The sequence below is a fragment of the Myotis daubentonii genome, chromosome 18, assembly GCF_963259705.1.
Source record: "Myotis daubentonii chromosome 18, mMyoDau2.1, whole genome shotgun sequence".
NCBI classification, from domain to species: domain Eukaryota; kingdom Metazoa; phylum Chordata; class Mammalia; order Chiroptera; family Vespertilionidae; genus Myotis; species Myotis daubentonii.
Genome location: NC_081857.1, coordinates 2927491 through 2940851, shown reverse-complemented (window position 1 = coordinate 2940851; position 13361 = coordinate 2927491). Strand labels below are relative to the sequence as shown.

General features: G+C 58.2%; 1 protein-coding gene and 1 long non-coding RNA gene across 3 annotated transcripts in view; one reads left to right on the top strand and one right to left on the bottom strand.

Moving 5' to 3' along the window:
- The window catches only part of LOC132220664 (uncharacterized), a 747794-nt gene that overhangs the window by 669042 nt on the left and 65391 nt on the right, over nt 1–13361 (bottom strand). The gene's annotated exons all lie outside the window — the stretch shown is intronic.
- LMX1A (LIM homeobox transcription factor 1 alpha) overlaps nt 4858–13361 on the top strand; it is a 119920-nt gene continuing 111416 nt past the window's right edge. The window contains exons 1-3 of one of the 2 annotated variants that reach the window (XM_059673991.1): nt 4858–5157; nt 5801–5898; nt 7876–8062. In XM_059673991.1, coding sequence (XP_059529974.1) covers nt 5823–5898; nt 7876–8062 — 263 coding nt within the window. In that variant the 5' untranslated portion in view covers nt 4858–5157; nt 5801–5822. Of the gene's footprint in view, nt 5158–5647; nt 5899–7875; nt 8063–13361 lie in introns of those variants that run through there. The other variant, XM_059673990.1, reaches the window with a different exon arrangement.

Here is a 13361-nt window from a genome sequence, read left to right as displayed (position 1 = left end):
CACACTGATAACGAGGTCACAGATTTCATCTCTGTGGTCCCCAGTTGTGTATTTTTGTTCTTTTATTACAGACTTTCTCCTAAAGCCAACTGGACGTATAAATGCAACCAATCCACGCTTCGATGTGCGCCTCACAATTGCGTGGCTTTACGTCCCTGCCCCACCTTGTAAACTCAGAGTGACATTTACTGTCCGATGCCGGTTAAATAGTAGCCCCAAGTCATTGTTTTGGGGTGATTTGCTTTTCTGTCCCTGGTGTACAACGTTAATTACAAAATCCATTTGGTGTTCATTCTATGTGTATGTCACCGCAAATCCTCTTTGGAAAGGAGGTGGGCTACAGTCCATGAATGATTAACTTCCGAGTGAACAGGAAGCACCCACAGGCAGAGGGAGGGGTGGGCCGGCTCAGGGTTGAGGGTGCCCTCAGGGTCCTCTCAGCAGCCGCTGGGATTTAATGTCCTTGGTAGATTTCCCACATTTCTTATCCAATAAGTACAGGTGAGTTCCTTCCTTCCTGGAAATACCTGTAAGTAGCCGGGGTTGCTGGAGGTGGTCTCCGCATCTGCTCAGCACAAAGCTGCCCCTGTGCTGGGCATCGCCCACGTGGGGGCTTGCTCAGAGCTCCAAGGGCCTCGGGCTGCTCCACTGGGCCTCGTGCCTGGGGACCTCTGCCTAACCCACCTCCACACTTACTGTGTGGCACTGAGGTGTGGTGGGCACTGAGGTAGGGTGGGCACGAGGACCAGGGCCTGGGGTCCAGCATAGTGACAGCCCTCACCTCTTCACACATCTCTCTGTTTGGGGGCCCGGGAATTTACTCTTTGTGCCCCACCCCCATTATTTCAAGGTTCCAGGTATTTGGTGTGAAATGTCACATACAGATGTCAAAGGTGGGGCTTGTGAGAGCCCAGTAGTGAGAGGCTTTTGCAGGAGCCCGCAGTCTGGGGACTTGTTACAGAGCATGTGGGATTATCCCCAAGGAAATTCCTTCACAGTCAAAGACTGTCTTCAATTTGTTTCAATTCAGTTTAACTGAAGTCACATCTGGACACCTGCACCTCAGTGCTAGGTACCAGGGCCACAGCTATCAGTAGAACATGGCCCTCGACGTGCTTGGCCAACAACGATGCTGATGATGGTGGTGGTGATGATGGTGGTGGTGATGATGATGGTTGGTAGTGATGATGATGGTTGGTAGTGATGATGATGGTTGGTAGTGATGATGATGGTTGGTAGTGATGATGATGGTTGTGGTGATGGTGGTGATAATGATGATGATGGTGGTGATGATGATGGTGGTGGTGATGATGATGATGATATGATGATGATGGCTGTGACAGCAACTCAAGTTCGTGGAGTCTTATTATGTGCCTATCACTGTGCTAGGTATTTTGTTTGTATTATTTCATTTACTATGCAAAGGAACACCCAATTATTCCTCAGTTTACTCAATGGGAAAACTGAGGCTTAGAGAGGTTAAATGCCCAGAGGCCATCATAAGTGGAGTCCGTGAGCAGCCCCGAGTTGCCTCTAACCTGCAGTGCCCCTCCCAGCCAAGACGACTTTCCTTCAGAAACTGCCCACTCCTTCATGGGGAAGCTGTAGGGGCCAGCCATACATTTAAACATTAACTTCACCAGATTGTTAGATGTTTTGTACTTGACATCCTCCCACCCCCCTCTCCGTCCACGTTCCTCCTTTCTTCTCCATATAAGCAACCTGGAGCTGGGGAGGTTGAGTGATTCAAGATAGACAGTTTACAAATGAGATTTTAAGAAATTATTGACATTGTTACAGATATTCCCCCCCCCCCCTTTGCCTGCCTCATCAGGCCCCTGAGCCCCCTCCACTCCGGCATCACCACACTACTGTCTGTGTCTATGAGTTATGCATATATGTTCTTTGGCTAATCCTGGATTTGAACTCAGATCTCTCTCTGTCCATCATACCCCAGGGCATTCTCTACTTAGTCATCAGGTATTCCTTGCCTCTCTCTGGTGTGCCCGGCACAGGTGAAACAGGTGAACTTGACGCCGGTCCTTCTCTGAAGGAACTCACAGTCCAACAGGGAGATGAGTGGGCGGGTAGATGATCCTCCTACAAGACCCATCTACGGCGCTTTAAAGGGCGCTTTGGTGGGCCTGGCCCAGCGTCCTCTGTGCCTGGGCCACCCTGGCCCGTTGGTGGGAGACCCACATTTGCCTGACTTCCTCCTCTTCCGGAAGCTGCTTTGGGATGCCCCTGCCCCCAGGAGGAGTGGAGGCACTGGTCCTCCAGCTCCTTTGAGAGGTCTGACTGCCCATGAGGACCAGGGCCTTTGGCCAAGAGCCCAGAGGCAAGGCGAGTCTGAGTTCCGGTGTGCCCCGTGCCAGTCCCTGGCTGCCACCGGAGGGCAACGCCACGGGAGGCATGTCACATGTCTGGTTATTTCCCGCTCACTTGAAATGCACTTTGACATTTTTTTTAAAACAAGTAACACAATTTTCCCGTAATAAAACACAGAAATGAGAGCAAGAAAGGGAAAGTAAAAACCGTGTTGCTGTCTCTCCATCTGCGGCCTCCCCCCAGCATTGGTCTTTCCCTGAATCTCAGCCACAAGAGCCCTCAGGGCTAGTAGTGTCGCCTCCATGTTTTCTGCCGCAGAAAGGGGTGGCTCCACGGCCGGGCTGCACATCCCGGCCCCCTTGTGACCTGGGGGAACCTTTCCAGTCCCCTCCCATGTCATCAAAAAGGTACAACGACAGTGTCTGAGTTTATGGTGGGAAACCACCAGGCCCGCTCAGGAGGGGCTTCCGCAGAGGGACCGTGCCTGCCCACCCACCCACGTCACAGAGTTGGCTAAGACCAAAGGGAAAGGATATGGGCAGCGGTGACACCGAGCACCCCCAATACACTGGGAGAGCTCAAATAAACCACAAAAGAGAAACCTTTCTCGGTTCAGACACATCACTTAGACCCATCAGCCAGTCTGTACCTGGACAGATCCTGCGAATCACCTGACAAGGACCTGTTGGTTTCCCTGCCCCCTCCTCTCTCCCACCCCCCTCTCCGTTCACAGCCAGTTTGATTTCACAAACTCCGACTATGAGGGCCTTACAGACCATCGAGGGTAGCCCCTTCATGCCAGGAGGAAGTACTGTTGTCCAGGGGACATGGTGGCCCCTGACCGGAGAGCAGAGCTGGGAATGGAGCTCAGCCCCTTTGATTTGGTTCCGGACCCAGCGTGTTCTCAGGGTGCTCTCACCTTTGCGGCAGCTCCCCCACTGCAGGGAGCATCCCACACGCAGCAGTGAAACAGTGTTCATCACATATCCGTGCCTGGCTCTGCACAAGAACCTGGGGTTCATGCGTGACTGCGACAGTCTCGTCCTGCGGGCGCCCGAGGCCCACCAGCAGGGGAAGGACACTTCACCGAACACCGGGGATGGACAGGGGACATCCCACCACCAGTCCAACATGCTTCATCCGTGCGGGACCTTCGGGGAACCCCACACGCTGCGGGGCACTGACACATATTCCCTATGCTGGCATGCGCCCCGCGCCGTGCTCTTCCTTGTCTCAATTCCACTTCATACGTTATCTGAAGAGAACCTCATGTTTTCTCCACACCCCACTCTTCCTGGGGTGGCAGGAAGCACCAAGGACAGGTGCCAGGGACATGCCACTAGCCACCTGGGCACCTCAGAGAACTCGCCCGGCCCCTCTAAGCCCCAAAGACTCACAGGAAAGGATGACGGTGCTGCCCATGTCAGGTTTGCTGAGGAGATCGAGCAGCATCATGTAGTGAAAGGAGCTGAAGGCAGAAGCCGCACGCCAATGTGAAGCCTTAAATTCTTCGACCTTTTCCAGTTCCTCTGAAGTCATATGTGTGCTTGGCATGTCTGCTGGCAGAAGGCACTTGCAGTGGCCAGCAGGGTCACCACCCCCGGGCCCCTCGGAGAAGGGAACAGAGCATGTGTGCTGAGTGGCATCTCGCCTGCTCAGGTTCACTTTGCCATTGTGCCTGGCGGTTCGGATGCAGTCCCTTCAGCCTGGGGAAGCCCAGTGAGCTGGACCTTCCTGGGGCGCTCAGGTGCACCCCCAGCCCCGCTCTCCTCACCTGTGATGATTGGAGTATTAACTTCACCTCATAGGGTTGTTGTGGAGATTAAATGAGTTAACCAAGCTCGGCACAAAATAAATGCCGGCGAAATGTTAGCCAGCTTCATGCTTTACGGACTGCCCACTTGGGCCCAGCACCATGCTGGCCTCCGGGATACACGGACCATTAAGACCCAGTTTCTGAGGTTAGGGGGTGCATGCTCCCAGATACTTTGCTTCTCTCTTGGGGACACCTCCTTTGATTTCCTGCTCCTTCCGCGTCACTGCAGGCTCCTGGTCTGAGTCAGACCCCCCTGGGTTGCCCAGGAGCCTGATCCAGGCGTCCTCATGGGTCCTGTGGCATCTGCACACCCCTCCCCAGGAGGCGAGCGGGATTCGAGCCCAACTTCGGAACTCGAGGGGCCCTCCCGGTGACCAGACGGGGCTTGGAGAGCTGGGAGGGCATGGGTGGAAACCACGCTGCAAGAGGCCTCCACGCCGAGGCCGGGATGAGGGCTGTGCAGCTTTCTCATTGCGGCAGCGTTCGGCCCGCGGACCCGGTGGCGCGGGGAGCCCGGTGCAGGCCCGCGCGCCCCGAGGAGTCGATTACGCGTGGAGGGAGGAAACTTGGCGGCCGGGAGGTCTCCAGGGCCGTGAGGCGCGCCCGGCAGAGGCCTCGCAGCCGGCTCGGAACGGGAGCGCGGCGGCCCCTCCACGGGACGCGCTCCAGCCCCCTCCCCGAGCTCCCCACCCGCCCTACGCCGCGCTCTCAGCCGCCGCCCGCCGGCGGCCGGATCCGCCCAGGCAGACTGGGCCCGACCCGCACCCAGGACCCAGGCCGCCGCTTTGCCGCCCCATCTCGGAGAAGCGCCGGCCCTCCCTTCGCCTCGAGGAGTGACTGGGCGGGCGGACGTCCCGAGAAGGCCGCCGCCCGCGGCCACGTCCCAGCCGGACCTCGCGCCGGGGAGCGGGCTCCTTCCCGGGCGCGCCGGCTGCTCCCCGCAGCCTCGAGGGCCTCCGCCTCCGGGGCCGAAGCTGGTCCCGCTCCGTCCGCGCGGCGAGCTCGCCCGGCAGGTAAGGGAGGCCGGTGAGCGAGGCGGCCGCGCGGGGCTGCGGCTCGGGCGGGCGTTTCTGAAAGTTGATTTGAAATGCAGCCAAGAGTGCGCGGGGCGGCGCGGCTCCGCCCCGAGGCGACTCCTCTGCTCCGGCAGACGCTCCGGGCACCGGCGGGCGGCGGGGGGACGCCCCGTGCCAGAGTGCGGGCCGCTGCTTCGCCATCTCGGCTGGGGCAGGTGAGGGCGCCCGGGGTCGTCGGGACGCGGACCGTGGAGGTCGTGGTCCCGCGTGCCCGGGCCTTTCACCCCATCCCACCCGAGAGCTGGGTTTCGGGGGGACGCCCCCACGGCCCCCGCAGTGGAGGTTGGGCAGACTCGGGCGGCGCGGGAACCCCGGCGGGGCTGGACCGGGTGGGGACGGGGGCAGGGAGGAGGAAGCGCGGTTGGGGGCGGAGGCCTGAGTACATAACGCGTTGACTTCGAGTGAAGTCAGATCAGTTGGAGCAGCTCGCGGTGACGCGCCTCCCCGCCCACCGCGCTCCTCCTGGCGGCCTCTGCCCTGCGGCTCCTGCTCGCCCCGCCACTCCCCCGGCCGTTCCCAGGAGTGCGCGGCGCGTCCCGGGGGCTCGGGCGCCCAGAGCGGCGTTTCCAATCCTGCGCAGGTCCCCGCGGCCCGGCCCGAATATGCTGGACGGCCTGAAGATGGAGGAGAACTTCCCGGGCGCTATGGAGACCGCGGCCCCCTTCTCCTCGCTGCTGGGTGAGTGCTCGGGCCTCGCGCCCTCGCGCCCTGCTCTCCGCCAGGCCCAGCGCTACAGCCAGCTCGCTGGGACGCACTGGGCACCAGGGGAGCCAGTGCCCGCTTCCTCCACGCAGCTGAGCGCCGTCAGTCCGCCGGCCCCTCGGTGCCTCCTGCTCCAGACCGACCGGGGACTCGGCCTCGCGCGCAGGCACCGCAGTCCCCAAAGCCGCTGCTCGCGGGCGTTTGAGTGACAAGTGATTCACAGCGAGCAGGGCCGGGTTTTTCATCTCGGAGCTGATGGACGTCTCTCCAGCGCCGCCCGCCCCTCGGCGGCCTGGAGCCGAGGCCGGCGCCCAGGGTCCAGGAGGCTCTCGCACCCACCGACCGCAGCCCAGGCTGGGCCTCCGCCCGGACGACAGGCTTTTCCGGGCGGGTGGGCAGCGCAGCCGGGATTAGCCTGCGCGGCGGGGCCCTCGGCTCGGCTTTAATTAACTGGAGCCGGAGCTCGTCCCGCTTCCCCGGCCCCTTCGGAGGGACCGCGGGGGACAGCGCGCCCAGGGCCGCACGGAACGTCCGCACGCGGCCCGGACCCGAGGCCGGGACCTCACCCGCCCAGTCCGCCCCTCGCACCTTTCAGGTTTGGGGAGCGGGCGCTTCGTTTGTTGTAAGGAAGGCGTTTTCGTTTTGTCCTGTACTCGGGTCACTCGGAACCGCTAGCGCGGGTGAAGGCGGAGAGGAGCAGTTCGGGGGAGAAGCCCTATGTGGGAGCCCCGCGGCTCCCCAGAGGAAACGCAGTCCCCCGCGCTGCGTCCTTCTCTCCCAGGGCCCATCCCCAAACTTCCCGACTGCGGGCGGCCGGGAGGGGCGCAGGGCTGGGCTGGCAGGTCCTGGCGCGGGGCGCACGCCTCCGCCTGAAGCGGGCAGCGGGGTGCTCTCTGGGCTCCACGGGCACGTCCCCACCAGGAGTCGGGGCAGAAAGAGTAGAGAACGGCCGCCCCGAGAAGCGTCTGGCCGCTCTGCCCCGCCTGCCCGCTGGGCCCCGGCGACCGCGGCTCTCCAGCCCGGCGGCCCGAAGGGGAAGCGCCCGGAGCTTAACTGGGAAACGGGGAAGGGCAGTTCCTTCGGGACATCGCGCCCAAGGCTAGTTCTCCGGGCAAGGCCTTCTCTCCACCACCATGAAATGTGCCAACAAAGGCGACCAAGCGCCCCCCATCCCCAAAATTAAAGGACCAAACAGAAGTCCGAGGGCAGGACCGAGAGGCCCGGCTGCTGAGTGGGTCTGGGTGGGATCGCTCTCCGCGGGTGCTGAGCCCGCAGGCTTCCCGGATGCCTGGCCTCGTGCATGCAGGCAGCGTCTCCGCCGCTTCCTCCCTCGGTTCCCCCTTCTCTTTATTCTGAAGCCTCTTATTACGAAGAGCCCATCTGCAGTTTGCACAGCGGCCCAGACGCAGCAGTTTGGGGTTCACTGGTTTGAACACACTGGTTTGCCTGTGGTGAGAGGGTATTTTTCTGTACACGGGACTTTTGGGGACGAAAAGAAAAAAAATAAAGTCGTCTCTCAAAAATAAAAAAAATGTAGAACTTCGTTTTAGCAAAAGTAAAACCAAACAAAATTGTTTTTACGCACTCGGCTTTAATAAGAGTCAGCAGAGACTCATCGAGCGCGCGATTACATGACTGTGATAGACCCGGGAGCCCAGAGGCATTGCTCCTCTGATGTCGCAGGACGCGCATACCGGCCAGGTTTGATAATTAAAGGCCACTTACAGAATTCCGCTCCCTCCTTGGGTAGAATCTAAACCTTCGAGTTTATTAGAGGTGTCGCTTGGTTTGATTTTTCTGTCTCCAAACCGGGCTGCGTGGATCACACGGGGCTGCCCATGGTGGGGACTCAGGGGCCGCCGTGGTGTGAGTGTGCGGGGCGCAGCCCCGGAGGTGGTGGCGTGGCCCGCTGTCCCCCAGCGAGGCTCACGGTGAACCTTTGTTGCTGCGCAGGCCGAGCGGCGAGCCCCAGGTCGGTCTGCGAGGGCTGCCAGCGGGTCATCTCGGACCGGTTTCTGCTGAGGCTCAACGACAGCTTCTGGCACGAGCAGTGCGTGCAGTGCGCCTCCTGCAAGGAGCCCCTGGAGACCACCTGCTTCTACCGGGACCAGAAGCTGTACTGCAAGTACGACTATGAGAAGTAAGTGTCCCGCGCCGCGCCCTCGCCAACTGGGAGCCACAGGAGGCACCCGAATGCCCGAGAAGCTGGGTTCCCTGGCCCCCATCCTGCACACTCAGGATGGGGAGAAATGCGCAGTGACACCGCCGCCGCGCCGCCCCAGGACTCGCCAGGGAGGCTCCCCTTTGTGGTCGCCTGGCCGTTTTCAGTCCTTTCGGGGCCCCTGTCCGGACTTGGGATGCCAATCAAGCTCGTGCCCTCTAACCCCCCTTCCCTGGGGTGCCCGTGTCTCCTCGCCGGTTCCCAGCCCACCTTACCCACCCGTCCGCGCTCCCCACACGCTGATGCCAGCGGCGAGGCTGCGTGGATCCCGAGGCCCCAGTCCCCTGCGCGGTTTCCTCTGGCTTTGTCCACTGGGGTCCCCACAGATTGCACTTAGACCCGGCGCTGCGGCCCTCTGAGCGCCGGCGCACACCCGTTTGTCTTTTCTCTCACTGCGCTCTACCCTTCCCTTCCCCGGTTCTCCAAACCCCTCCGCCGCGGGGCTGTGGGCCACCCTGGGGCCTGACGCAGCCCCACATCCATCCCGCCTCCTCCGGATCCCCAGGGCGTGCGTTTGGGCCACGCAGCAGGGGATCCTCCCTCCTGCCTAGGGAGCGCCCCTTGTGCTCTGAGGTGAGTTGGCAGACAGGTATTTCAGAAGGTGGATTGCTGGGGACCTGGACTCCCTGCTGCCTAAAGCGGGTGAGGCTCGGTGTGCCTTAGGGTTGGCTTTGAGGAGCTCAGCGGAGGGGCACTGCTCTCCTTGGCAAAATGGCTAGTTAACAGGGACGCTGACTTCACAGCCTCAGAGGGTCTGGACTGTTGGAAACGCGGCTGAGACCCAGGCCTGTATCTGTGCAGCCGGACTGGTCTGTGTGATGTGGGCGCGGGAGCCTGCGGGAGAATTCCGCCTTCGCTGGTGAATGAAGGGCGGGCAGCACCTTGAGGGTGGTGGAGGGGCCAGTGTGCTGGAAAGCTGTCCCCGCCTGTTACTGAAGACACAGTGCAGGGGCTGCAGGTCTCCATGGAACAAAGGCACCGAGAGAAAACAAATGCGTTCCTCGGCTCGTTGCCGTGTTTGGGTTTAAATGTGACAAAGCTGTGATCCCACAGGAACTATTCTTCCTGCCGCTCAGTGCTGCTTCGCCAGGATATGCGTGAATTTACCCCGCGTGACAGAGCGCGGGCATTTTGGGTGTGTTTGGAAATGGTAACTTTGCTTTTCAGCACTAACAAAGCACGTGTTTGATTTGGGGTGAGCTGTGCAATGCAGAACAATATGGAATGAAAACGCACGTCGCCGTCCCAGAGTGGTAATTATGGTTGACGTTCAAGAAAGATAGGCTTGTGTCTGTTCCTGGCTGCCTGTTTATTGCTACGGTGTCTGAGCGGAAGGTGCAATTTTTAGGTAATTGAGCAGATTTTGCCCACACGAGTCCCACCTCTGGAGAAAGCTCCTGTTTGCTCGCTTTTCGCCTGAAGGTTGTGGGATTGTGCAGACCCAATCTTTATCTTTCTGCTTATCGACGATTACCCAAATGTCCACATCATTGGGCAGAACACTAGCAGATTCAAAAGCATTGGAGCTTAGGGAAGGGATTTGGGTTGTGAATTCCTATTCTGTTTGTTAAAAAAAAAAAAAAAAATCAGAAAAGGCTTGAGGGTCAACACAGCTGTGTGGCTGGTGGTCTCCTCTAAGGAAGCCAGGCGGTGTCAGAGGAGACTGTTGTAGGCCCTTCCCACACCATGACCCTCCACCTCAGCCCCCAGGCTTGGCGGTTGGCTGATTAGCCCACTTAGGGTCCCTCTCCCCTCGAAAACTGTTTCTGCGAGAGAAAATTGCAGGGATCAGTTAGCCAGCTGTTGGCCAGAGCCAGGAGGGTTTAGAGAGGAGGGCGAGCAGCCACGCTGTTCAGAGAGACGGCGACGGTGCAGGGAGGGCTTCCATTTTAATTTCAACAAATATTTCAGAAACGCAGATGTCCAAGACCGGTGCTGGGTCGCTGAGGCTCCTTGCCTGTGCCCCGCCTGTCAGTTGCTTTTTTGCATTAATTTTATTCCCCCTGTCCCTCTCCTTCTCTATCCCCCACCCCACTCCCATTCTTCTTCTAACAAAACGGGGTTTTAATATATTTGATCATCTCCATGGTGTTAGTCTGCATGGTGGGAGAGAAAGGAGAGGTTTGTTTGTTTCTTTGTTTTAAAATTGGGCTCAAGACAAACTCCTTCTTTATTATTGCACGGAGCTTCTTCTATGTGCAGGGCAGGGGTGGGGGGCGGCTGCTGCTGGGGACTAGCCTCAGTCTGCCCTCAGGGGGCGTGTAGCCAGTGCCTTCCTCCACCAAGTATTTCTGGAAGGCCCTGTCCTGAGGGTGCAGGCGGGAACGGGCGGGCGGCAGCGACGGGTGGCCAGCGCTTTCCCTAGAGAGGAATACAGTCCGGTTGTAGGTCAGAGTCACGAAACCGAAAGCTCGTCTCCTCTAACACACGTGCATTTGTAAACATTTTGCTTTTCTTTCACTGGATCTTTTAAAAATGTGAGGCCCAGCCAAGGCAAACGGAGAGGAAAATACGACAGACGTTGACGTGGTGGGTTGTGGGGCTCTTCACAGGAAGTGAGCAGCCAGGAGTGTCCTTGTCTCCAAACCCACGAACTCCAAACGCTCTTTCTAGACACAACAGTGACGAAGCAGACAGCTGCTGCGCATCCCGGGCGCCGTGCACATCACGCTCACGTTCACCAGGCAAGTTTGTCATGTATATTTCAGCCACTCGTATGTGCATTGCTGGCTGTTGGGCAGTTTTGCACTTGAATTATTAGCTGCCTGTTCCTGGTGTCAGGCAGCCAGTTAAAAAGTGAAATGTCTCCTCTATCAACCAGTCATCACACCTTCTCGATGTCAAGCACCGAATTTGTCTGATTAAGAAAGAAGGGACTTGACAGGAGTACCTTAGGCGCCCGGCCACTTGTTTGGAAGCTTCAGGCTGCGTTGTTGAGTCTTTCTGTCCCACACGAGGACGCCCGGAGGAACAATTCGTCTCCTGGTCATCCAAAACAAACAAGCAGGGAGAGCCTGAGGGGAGCGCGCTGACTTACGCACGGTCAGGGATGAAGAACTGGGCGTGAGCTCTATTGTTCATGACGAGTCATCTGAGAAAAAGGACTGGTCCGGTGGGGCGATCACTCCCAGGATTGAAGAAGTCCGGTGGGCGGCACATTCACAGGACGCTGGAGGTGCGGGTGGTTAAGGACTGGACCCAGCCGTCCGGAAGTGAGCAGACGACCAAGCTACGTCCCAGCCTCGGGGGCTTCTATTTATAGAACTGCTGGTCCCTCTTTAACCGAGTCCTGCGATGTGGGTAGTTTGGAGGTTTCCCTAAGTTTTCTCCAAGCAGATACTGCAGTTGGACTGAAGTGGAGACAGGAGAGGCTGCGGAGTAGGGGCGTGTGGTCACAGGCTCCCCCGTGCACTCCAGTGGATGCTGTGTTCTCCCTGCGCCTGGCGGCTCAGCCGTCGGCAGGGCTCGGCCCCTCACATGTGAGGTTTATCGTTATCCCGGGATTGCTCCGGACGTCGTCGGAGCCGTCTGGGATGGAAGTGCTGTCGTCCGGGCTGCTGTCCCAGCAGCATAACTCCTCACATGTCAGCAGATCGCAGGCCTGGGAGCCTCTCCCGGCCGGCCCCGGGCCTCCCCTTGCTTGTGGAGCAGACGGGCTCTGTGAAGACAGGGACGAATCGAGGCTCCGCACACATCCCTCTGAGAGCCTCTCTGTAGCATCTTTTTTGGACTCCATGATTGGCAGCCCCTCGGAGAGGATGGCTGAAGGACTGGCCTCTGCTGGGACCTGAATGAACTAATTGTGCGTTTATCAAGGTCACGGAGGATGTGCAGGGAGGGCGGTTAGTTTGGTTTTGTTACTGGGACACTCCTTGGAGGTCAAAGTTGGGCCCGCAGTTCCTCCTCAGAGGAGCCACCCGTGCGTGGAACGACAGAAGCCACTGTTCCATTTTTGCTGGACCTGCCCTGTGGCTGGCCCCGGCCCTGGCATAATAAAACGCAAGGAACGGAAAAATCAGACGCAGCTAGGCCATCAATTGCCGTCTGTTAAATTGCTGGGGGATTAGCCTGGAATATGCAGCACCATCCCCAGGCTGTGGCCGTGTGTGTGTGTGTGTGTGTGTGTGTGTGTGTGTGTGTGTGTGTGTGAGAGAGAGAGAGAGAGAGAGAGAGAGAGAGAGAGAGAGAGAGAGATTCCTCGTTTTTTATTTAGAGGGTGATTGGAAACAGTCCTTGCTCAGAGGTGTTTTCCTTTTTGTACGTATTGGTCCCGGGCAGGACTTCCTTGGAATCTAAGACTTAAACTTCTGAAGCAGGATCAGAGAGCAGGAGGAGGCACTCATGGTGTCTGGGACCTCGAGGTGAACGTCCCGTGAGGGGCTGTGGGTTCTTTGATTCTCACGTAAGTGGTGCGCGCTAGGAGGGGGATAGCCCCGGCTGTGCGGCCGGGGACCTTGCCGACCCCTGGCCACACTGGGCTATTGCTCTTCACAGTTCAGTGGCAGCAACTTTTCTGACAGTTCGCTGTTTGTCGGGCTTTTTAGTTTCATTTTTCCTATTTATGATTTTTGTATTCACCAAAATCCTGTTGGTAATTCTAGAGAAGCACCCTCACTGTTCCGTCTCAATCCTGGGAGGTTTTTGCAGATAATGAAGACGTGGTGTGTCTCCAATGAGAGCAATTCCGTTTATTAAATTATCAGCTGATTATTGTTTCATGGCCAAAGAAATGTTTTGGGTGCTAGTATTTAGCAGTGAGAAAATAAACAAGGATTTAGAATACTCATGATGTTACCAGAAATTTATTAAAGCTTCTTAGACTAAATGCATACATAAAATGTCGTTACTTTTAAAATACCCCGTATCGAGTCACGTTGACGTGATTATTAAGCACAGAGGTACAGCACATGGCAATGAATTATGGGGGAAGTGCAGCCACGACCTCCCTAGAAAGATTTAAAAATCGTCCCTGCCTCCACTCTGAACTCGGACATAGCCCTCCTTGAATGCTTTCCGATCTTTTTAAACATCTTCCCACCATGGGTTTTTAATGCCTTTCCCATCCTCAGAGGGGAGTCCTGGCGAGCAGTGAGCTGAGGAGGGGGCTGCACGGGGCACTGGGGCCTGTCCGGTGTGGGGCCCTCGTGTCCAGCGCGCCCGTCTCCCTGCCAGCATCACTCGTATGTTTTTCTGAAAGTCTCTTTGCGACACGTGGAGC